The sequence below is a fragment of the Ceratosolen solmsi genome, unplaced genomic scaffold (genome assembly GCF_000503995.2).
Source record: "Ceratosolen solmsi marchali unplaced genomic scaffold, CerSol_1.0 scaffold31, whole genome shotgun sequence".
Lineage (NCBI taxonomy): Eukaryota > Metazoa > Arthropoda > Insecta > Hymenoptera > Agaonidae > Ceratosolen > Ceratosolen solmsi.
In genome coordinates, this window is record NW_011948432.1 from 14,322 (window position 1) to 25,000 (window position 10,679).

General features: G+C 32.1%; 1 protein-coding gene across 1 annotated transcript in view; it reads left to right on the top strand.

The window, feature by feature from the left end:
* Positions 1–271: 271 nt before the first annotated feature.
* The window catches only part of LOC105364385 (uncharacterized), a gene marked incomplete at its 5' end in the record, with an annotated part of 36,528 nt that continues 26,120 nt past the window's right edge, over positions 272–10,679 (top strand). Inside the window, 3 exons of the mRNA XM_011502296.1 lie at positions 272–2,175; positions 9,885–9,957; positions 10,595–10,635. Of these exons, the coding sequence (XP_011500598.1) occupies positions 272–2,175; positions 9,885–9,957; positions 10,595–10,635 (2,018 nt within the window). The remainder of the gene's footprint in view (positions 2,176–9,884; positions 9,958–10,594; positions 10,636–10,679) is intronic.

Consider the following 10,679-nt stretch of genomic DNA (forward strand, 5'->3'; position numbering starts at 1 on the left):
TTACTAGCGTAGGGATTAACTTAGATTATGGACATTTTCCAAGTCTAGTCTTTCTTAGCCGTAGGTGTTGTTAGCGATAACGTTTCTACATTAGTAATCAATCATTTATTTAAAAGCAAAAGTCATGAATTAAATAAAACAAATAAACAAATTTAATCTTATGAAGCTTTGTAATACGCGTGTCGCAACCACTTTTCGCTATGCTCGCAGCTGGGACGACGCGACGTTGTGAGAGCCGTCTGTACGATCCTCTGGAATTTTTCTGTTCCAGGGTCGAGCTTACCAGCGTACCGGGTGGCCAGAATGCGATGGCTCATCTCAAAAAGCGCAAGCTGGAAGCAGAGTCGGCCGCCTCAAAACCGAAGCAGCAACAGCAACAGCTCGTCGTGCTAAGCGCTAAAAAAGCTCAAATCGGTGGTGTGCAATCAATTGATATGGAGACACCGGAGGCTGTGGCCAAGCGACGTAGAAAAAGTGTACGCGACGATCAGAAATCAGTAATCGATGGTAGTAACGACGCTAATAAGAATATATCGTTGCCGCAGAAGAAGAGGGTGTTCGCGTCAGCTAATTCGGGCAGTCCGGCTAGAAAAACTGGAAAGAATAATTGCGAGGAACCGGAAGACGATGAAACTCTGATAAGGGAGACAGAGGCTGCATTAAAGAGCTTATCGGGTAGTTGGGTCCCTGGTCCACGGGGCTCGTTCTATCAACGAGGTAATTCGGACGAAGACAGATACGAGTCAAACTTTGAGAACTTATTCGAAGAGAAGAAGGACGGCTCAAAAATGTCACCTTCGTCCATGTCGCAATCGTCAACGACGAGTAACGAGACTGGATGCTCCCTAAAAGATGTAATTACGTTGCGCGGTCAACAAGATCGGACCACAAGATATCAACAACAAAACAAATTAATGGACTCGTATAAGCAGCACAACGGAGGTAAATCGAAGAAGGAAGACGAAAATGGTATATTACAGTGTCAAGATAGTTTTAGCCAAAATGATGCATCGAAAAGATTAGCGATTAATAGATCAGTTGCTTATAAAAACAGGTCCGGTGATCATCAAAATCGACAAACAGATAAGTATTCGCGATATGAGCCACCCGACTTTAACGAGCTCGTCGATGAGTCGTCGAACGAGCTCGAGATCGATATGTCAGACCCGACGGTTGATCGACATGAGCACGACCAAACACAAAACGATGATTCCGACAAGGATAGAATATGCAAAAGCGAATCGTCCTCGAGCGCCAATAAGCACCAGCAGCAAGCGCAGAACGTCTACAGTGGCTATCAGAGGTCGTACTCTGACGGATTAAAAATCAATTCATCCTCGACATCACCCGTAGGCACATCGTTTTCAATAACATCGGCCTTTCGACCACCTAATACAGATCACTCGAAGGCTAATTGCCGGAGCGTATCAGCGTCCGTCGTTGGAACTCCGACGTCGATTCCACCTATGGGGCCATATCCAGCCGCGGCCACTTTCGTTGGTTACCCATCGCCCGGCCCAACAATGCCAATACCACTGCCTGTAACGGGCATATCACCGACCGTCGATGAAAAGCATACCACGACCGTATCTCTTCTGCAGTTGAAGTCTCCTAAAGAAGAAGCGATACCGACGCTACAACGTAGCGACCCATCTACGAACGTAATGACTGGCGCCGTAAAGAATACCTTGACTCAGAGTCTTGCTCCGATCGGCAGTCCCGACACCAACTCCAAGCAATACACGATTCTCCAACCCGCTGGCGTTGGTTCACGGGCCGCAAGCGCCATTCAAGACATCGCCCGGGAGGGTGTCGTTAGCGTTGCAGCGGTGAGCAGCACGGAAAATTCTGGTACGAGACCAGCCAATAACAATTGCATTACCAATGGAAATGGCACTTCCAAGCAGACGAGCGCAGTAAATGGGAATGCCGGTAACGGTGCTAATGCCGGCTTGCCGACTAGTGTCAGCAGTAATGGTAACGTTCAAAGTAATAGTATTGTAATAACAACGATGACTGCAACGGCAACCACCACGAGTCCATCTACGATCAGTGATGTCTCCGTGCCGTCGGTAACAAATCATCAGGAAAATGGTATTAAAATGACTGATCGAACAAGTTCATTCGATGGTACCAGACCAGGCATGTCCATGTCGCCCTCCAGTCTAGGCAGGGGTAAGTTTACAAAGAAATCTTTCACTACGACGTTATTTCACCTGTTCCATTTACGAAATTACGCATTTATGATAAAATTAGGTCACGGCATGAGCTCAATTAATAATTAATCGTTAATAAAGAATTAAGCGTCAAAATTGAATGGAATAAAGCTAATCGATAATTTAATAAGCAATAGGCCATTTGGAATAATTATTTTTAAGACATCGCAAAGCAAATAACATATATTCATCATCGGTTTTACGTACGATAAGATCTAATAATTCATTCTACTCGGCTTGTGATTTTTAGGTATGATTTTCTAAATTGATTTCACGTGGAGACTAGGATTTTAACTCGTAGGTCCATGCGTTGTAAAAGGGGGACAAAAGGCATTTTAGACCCTGTACCGTTCTCTTGCTTGTGCGTTCTCTCTCTCTCTCTCTCTCTCTCTCTCTCTCTCTCTGTCTTGTACTTTCTCTATAAAGTTAGGGGAGTTATGCCAGGGCAGAAAATCAATAATTACAAAGCGAGGGGTGATGACTCAAATGGTGAAATCAAGGTCTCTTTACGGGGACTTATTCTGTCTTCGAGGCTAACTGTAGCCTATACTTACTTGTCTTAAACTCGTACATCACTAACGGCTTCCGAGAAATGCGTTAATATTCGTTATTGCTGGAAGGACATATTAACATTGACAGTTGAAAATTTAGTACTGGCGAAAATTAATTCCCTTCCTATATTTTCATTATTTATATGCGCGCTTTAAATTTCAATTACTATTAACCAACAAATATGTAGAATTATAAATACAATGCTGTTCTTCATTTATTTGTTTTATTTATTTATTTATTTTATTTTTTATTTTTTTTTTTAATTATGTATTAATTTATCATGTACAAACTTTACTATAGTTATTCAATTAACGTTCTATTGCTAGTCGCAGGCTTTTAATGAATTTTATACTTTATAATATTTGCTTTATAATAATTGTTTGATAATTCCATGTTTCAATTTGAAAACGTAAAATATTTTAAAAATCCATGTTTCAACTATCTACATTTCAATACTAAATTCAACTAGCTATCGTAAATTATCGAATTTTCGATAATATTTTAGAAATGTAACTATTGTGAAATATTAAATGTTAATTAATTATATCAATTATATTAATTACATAATTGTATTAATTGTTGAATGTTCTACGAAACGACAGAATTATAATAAATCATAATAGTTTATTTTTGTCATAGTAGGAGGAATAAATTTGATTTCCACATAATAAATATAAATACACCGTCGTTGTTAGGAAAATACGAAATAATCTATTGAAATAAAGGGGCTAATAAAAAATGTCCGTCGGGCACTTGGGTAAATACAAGTGCTTCTGGACAGAGGGTGACAGGGTGACAAGTCGTATTTGAGTACATTCCTTAAATCCTTAGCACTGTAGTGTGACACAATGCTTTTGGTTTGGGAGAAATTTGAGGTTGATATCGCGTCATATGTATAAGCCACAACTGTCAGCAACTGGAAACGTGACTAGCATGTCGTCTACTTTAAGCTACCTTATTAGAGAGCTTGAGATGTGTCTCCGCATCTCCTCATTATCCTCTTAACGGTTGTCCCTTGCTATCGTTTTGCTTTCACCAACTTCGCCTATGTAAAAGAAAAATTAAACAAACAAGAACGAGGGTAAATCTTTTTAAAAAACTCAGTCTCTATATAGTCCTTATATAGTCAATTATTGTACAAGAGAAAAAAATTTCAGAAAAGAGGATGCATTCGCTCCTTGATAGCAGAGATTTCTTATTTCTTATTTCTTATTTCTTAAACGTCTTAAATTATTAAACGTGCTTCCACTGCCCAAGAGAATATTTAATATTTAATAATATTGTTATTATTTATTGCTGTATTGAAATGGGCAGTAAACTAAAATAATCATTATCAGTAATCTAAAATCTATCATTATCTAAATTAAATTTTTAGCTCATATTTGTATAAGAAATACTTCTTTTTTTTTTTTTTCTTTTTTTTTTATCAACAGTTGAATTATTAAATCTACCATAAATATACCACTTATTATATAAATGCTTTTATCTTCGACAAATATTACAACATGACGTTGGTTATATTGCGAAGGAGAGTAAATATAAACATCGATGACATTTTAATCGACTTTCATAACAGTTAATTGAATGTACGATGAGCTGCAGTTGTAGGTTTTCGTCAATTCGATTTTCACTCCCTTACACTTCTCTGTTTTTCTATTAGATCCTTTCCTTTCTTTCATGGAAGCATGTTGACACTCCATAAAACTGGTATCGAAAAATCCGGCAGCCGCAAAAACGCATCAAATCTCTCGGTACCTGTCGGTATTTCCTGGCTTACGCGTCATACTAATAAAACAGAAACTACCCTATAACTCAATTTTATGCTAGCTACGTGTACTCGAGCATTCACATATATAATATATATATATATTTTCACAACTGTAATCTAGTTATTGATGACTCAGACCTTACTGCTAAGGCAACAAATCTCTCTTTAGTATTAATTATTATACAGAAACAGCGTTTCTTTATTCACGTATTATCCTTAGCAAAAATAATATAAATAATTAAATTTGATTTTATATTACATATTATAAATGTCTATTATTCTTTCAATTTCCATACGTACTCTTTGTAAAAAATATTTACTTCGTATTTCACCTCATTTCGATAATTTTTCATTGTATTATTATTGAAATACTGCTTATGGAATAGTTATTAATCTGGTCGTTTGGATTAAAATATGTTATGGGTATATCGATAAATCTGATTAGATAGACTTTAAAGAAATAATAAAGAGAAAAATAATCATTCTCTTGCAATGATTGTATAACAATACGTTCTGCTATTTAATTTTGCTACTACATGACATAGAACGCATAAGATTCTTAGCTCATATCATTATCGTTAAAGATACAAAGTATTTTGAATAGAGATTTCAGATTTTTTAAGTGATAATAATTAAAACGACAGGAGTAAAAGCTTATGAAACTTACCTTTCCTACAAAGCAAGTGAATAAAGGTCATTCGAACAATGGTAGCAAGCTCTCGGGTTCATTACACATGTGTAGCCAAACGTATGAATGAAACAATCATAGTATTTACGCACATCTTCGTAGATTTCGACTCGACGTTGGACGACCCTCACCGAAGCAGCTAGAGAGTAACACGATTACACACTCACCTTCATCCTTGCACGTTCATGTTGCCCCTCGTGATGATATCCCTTTCTCTCCCTTCCTTTTTTCCCTTCGACCCACCCAGCCCGCCATTCTCCATCGGCCTCGTGCTTCTCGCACTCACACTTTGTCAGTCGCATTTGGGGCCGGTGTGCACCCTTTGCGGAAAAAAGGTCCAGGCGCGTGGCTCGTTACAAGTCTATTCAGACGTTCAGAAAAGAAAAGAGAACGACAGTGGGCGCGTGCCGTGGCATTTATTCCCCTTGACCGGAAGCACCGGCGGATGAGAGGTCGACACGTGCCACCTACTTGCCAGAGGTTACGTTTTAAAACTTACGGTTCCTAGGTAATTAATTGGTGCGAACTCTAACCAAGTAATTCATTCATTTTATCTTCGCTATGCTTTTGCCTTGGATTTTTTCTTTGTAAGTATGAATTTATTTTAACGATACAACTGAATTATTTCATTTCAAGTGGCTGCATGTTTTTCCCGTATCCCAACAAGGTCACATAAAAGGATTGAACGTAAGGATGATGTCTAATTTTATAAAAATATTCCATAAAAATGCATCTAAGTACCATAGCTTATATTATACTATAAACCATATTAAGCAAAAAATATTCCTATTGCGATTCAAGATTCTATAGTTTGAAAAGCGTTCCTTTATAAAGGATTCCTTTTTCTAGACATACACAATTATCTGAAAATATTGACACTTCATGAAATCATAATAGCAATAATAATTATTATTATTTGACCCTTTTCTGGTCAAAATAATGACGTCAGAACAATTCGTAAATGATTGTAATTAACGATACAAAAACTAAATAATAATAAAACACAAGGTTGTTCAGACATTTTAGTAATTGTAACATTTTATTTTCATTTAATTTTTATTTTTAAATCTAGTAAAAATAACTTCATATATATTTGAAATTAAATGAGAAAAAAATACTAATTAAAAAAAATCGGTAAATAAAATGTAGAAGCTTCCAATGATTCATAGCAAAGTTACCAGCAAAATAAACTCTAATGTTATAAACAACTCATGTTGTTGATAGCATCACGTAACGTAATATCATTTGTTGCTCCATGAAATATTATTTCGATCTATCTGTCATCCTCTCTTTTATTTTAATTTATATATTATCCTATTATTATTGTACCATTGAAGAACAAGAAAGGCATTAAAGTGGGATCGAATCTTGAAGATGCGAAATGACATCCTGATAAAATTTCTCACCAACTTGCGGCTTTGGACATTTAGAGCAAAAGATATAGAAGTAGTGAATCAGGACTCGAATGATTAAGATACAAAAAAAATTTATAAAAGTACACTCACCAATTCAATCAATTATCTATAGTTTCGTGCTTTCGATTTGCTTTCTTCTTTTTTTTTTACGAATCTACGAATCGATCTATGATTAACTCTTATCTTATACGTTGTTTTTATGTCCGATTATAAATTTTTCTCTGAAAGGTATTTTGCTGGAATTATAATCTATATTATATCAGAAACACGTACAAGATAATTTAGTAATATGTGTCAATTCGATCTAGATAGAATTATTCTCTGAATTTCTCTAATATACGAAAATTCATATAACATCCCAACATACAATTAAACATAAGAACAATTAAAATAAAATTACGTCACAAAAGTAATATCAAGATATATTTATTTCAAATAATCTTTTTATGGTAACTTTTATTTAAATACATAATATATAACAAATAACTTGAGAAAAGGTTTTTAAATATTAAAGAAAAATAAGAAAAATGATTTATTTTATTTTCAATATTAAAATTTAAATTAAAGGTCACATTAAAATAAATTACTCTTACATTTCATTATATAAAACAAAATCAAATGAAAAAATTTATTAAATATTTTAATGAACTGCTTAGATTTTTAAAACATCAATAACAAATACAGACACACAGATGCACACATACATACGCACGGGTAACTATATAATTTTAGACACGTTAGTTAATAATTTAAGGATTTCACTTCATGTTTACAAACTAAAAATAAAAAAAGAAATTGAATTTTAAACTGCTACTTAAATCGTACCTAATGTATAAAATAAAAGTAAAATAAAAAAGTTTGTCTATTTTTCTTTATGGGTGAAATATTAAATACTGTATTTTTATTAAATTATTGTTTATATAGCTTATTAAATGATTGTTGCATATTAATCTGTAAAAATATAAATGTTGACATTATTACCACTACGATTTCATAACAATTGCTGCTTAATTGAATTTATTTTCAAGTCGGATTAAGGCGTTACAAATCAAATCTGTCAAATATGATGATCTATGATGTAACTTGAATTGTAATTCATTAATTTGTAATATGGCAAATGATAAATATTGCTTTATTTAATGGAATAAAACATTATTGTAATGTAATAAATAAGATTTTAAATAACGGCTTATAGTTATATTCAAGTATTTTTTATAATTTTCAAAGTTAATAATAAACATGATTCAATAGTTATCACAAAAGAATAGTATCTATTATATTCTTATATGAGCGACGAAGCTGTTTTAAATTTATTTGAAATAACTTTTGCCTCTGAAGTTCATATAGATAGTTTTAAAGTATTTTCTTAACAGGGACCTATTATTCATGAGTAAGTATAAAGCAATGAATTGTCTTATCAAACTGTGATACCATCGAATGTCTTTTTGTGCCAGTTCGAATGCATTTGATTAAGTCAGCAAATTTGGTATTATAGTGAACATAGAGTAAACTAAGAAATATTGTAATATAATAATACATAATAATTACAGTTATAAAGTATCTGATAATAGAATGGTATTCTAATGTCCTTAACTTTTAGTTGATATTTATTTAGAACAATTTAATAATCTTTTTATTTTATTGTATTCGTATATTTTATTCAATTTTTCTTTAATTTTGTTCATTATTTCTTTATTTATTTTGATATTGTTTGAATATTATTGAAAATAAATAGATTATGTATAAACTTATAGTTTTCTATCTATATAAAAAAACTGATATTTAAAAGCAAACTATCGCGTCTATGTATGAAATATAGTTAAAATGTAACTCTCAAAGTAAATAAGTTTCTAGGATAACAATATTCGCAAGGAATCCGTTAATAATTCATAAATTTTGTTCAAATATGGAATTATATATATATATATATATATATATAACTAAACTGTAAATATAATATTTATATATTTTTACAATAACTAAATTTTATATTGATCTATTTTCAGAAAAGATAATATTTTTTGTTGAAATCTATTCTGTTTCACATATTATTATTTTACAAACGTAGTTGTATGTTCTACTTACATGAAGTATTACTTATAAAATACAATCTATGAAGAAAAATGGTAGTAAAAAATATAAGTTTAAAATAATCTTTCGTAAACTATATCACTGTAATAATTTTTTTTTATTATATGTGCAATATTGCATGTAGAATAGTATAATAAATGAACGAAAGGGATTCAATCTAATTTCTTTTGCATATTTTGCGGATACATTGTAGCTATGTTTTTTACACAACTTAAAATCATGTAAAACCCACAAACTCCCTAAACTTTTTTATAACGTCCAATAATCTTTTAGATTACTTGCATTGAAAACTAACCGAATATTAGTTATGTAACAATTTTATATATAATAATTACGTGGAAAATATACTTTGAATTAACAAGTATGAAATAATTATATTTACTTACAAATGATTTACTAACTTTCTCAAGAAAATTAATTAATAAAACATTATAATTTTTCCTTGTAATTAAAATGAGATAAAGGGAATATATTTTTCTTAAATATTAAAAGTTAGGCGTATGATGAATCGAATGTTTTATTTTAAAATTTTAATACATATTTTATAACTTCGATAATATATAAAAATGTACGGATTGTTTGTCATCTTCATTAATTGCTTAATACATAATATAAAATTTAGTTTTATGTTGTTGTAATACATGCTTTCATTTTTAATATGATAAGGAGATAAATGATTTAAATTTATGTATAGATAATATTAATTTTTACAAATTAATAAAAATAATTCTTTAGTTGACTAGTTATAACCATGCAATTTCACTTATTTTTTTCGAATTTATTTGCTCTATATGCATTCAGGATGATTAATTATTATCTAATTGGTCCAAAATTAGCACGTGAGCCATCGAAAATTGTCGTAAATTACACTAGCGATGGTGATTATTGATAGGAATTGACATATAGCACGTGCAAACACTCGTGCAAAGTGCGTCCTACTCCCCCTACTGAAAGAGGGTGAGAGGGAGCGGGAGGAAAAGAGATAGGGTGAGAGAGAGAGAGAGAGAGAGAGAGAGAGAGAGAGAGAGAGAGAGAGCTAAAGAGGGAATATGTATGTGAATGCGAGTGCATGGATAAGAGAGCGAGAGGTTGAGACAGAAGTGTGCCTAATGGACTAAAGGCAGAGACCACGGGGGTGGTTTGATTTGTTACAGAGGGCAACAAGTGCCCGACCCCCGGCTGCTCGGGCCAGGGTCACGTGACCGGACTCTACTCGCACCATCGCAGGTAAGTAATTATCAGCAAATTAACTACCTACCTGCACTGCACATTTCTCTCCTCCATACCGATTAGGTTTAATACCAATTGATGACGCGTGGAAATAGATATAACTATCTTTACTGTTTAACTAATAATTCAATATATTGGATGATGAATCCGGTAGTTCAGTATTATTAGTGATCATACATTTTTTATTAAATAAATCATAAATTACATTTTATATATAACGTGATCTATACCTTAAAGAAATTTCATTTTTTACAATAGTATACGTGAAGAAATATTCTATTATAAATGATAAAATGATTGATTTGTATTAATTATTTGATATAAATGTCTAATGAATATATTTCATTATAAATATATTAAATGTATATTCTGAAATTTTTAAAACCAAAAAAATTTATATTTTATTTACAATACATACAAGATAATCATTTTAAATTATATTAAATGAATCCAGTTTAGTTTATTCTATTGAGACTAGATACAATTGTTGAGAATCATTAAGCAATTCGATCAAATTACTTTGCATAATAAATCAGTATATTGCTATCAATATAACGGTGTTTTTTAAGTAACAATAAAATTAAAAATATATAATTTATGATTATATAAATGTATTTAATTCCTTCATTTTTAGTTTATCTGGCTGTCCTCGGAAAGATAAATTAACACCTGAAAGTGAGTATCAATATTGCTTCAAGTAACAATTGCGTTCTTTCGTA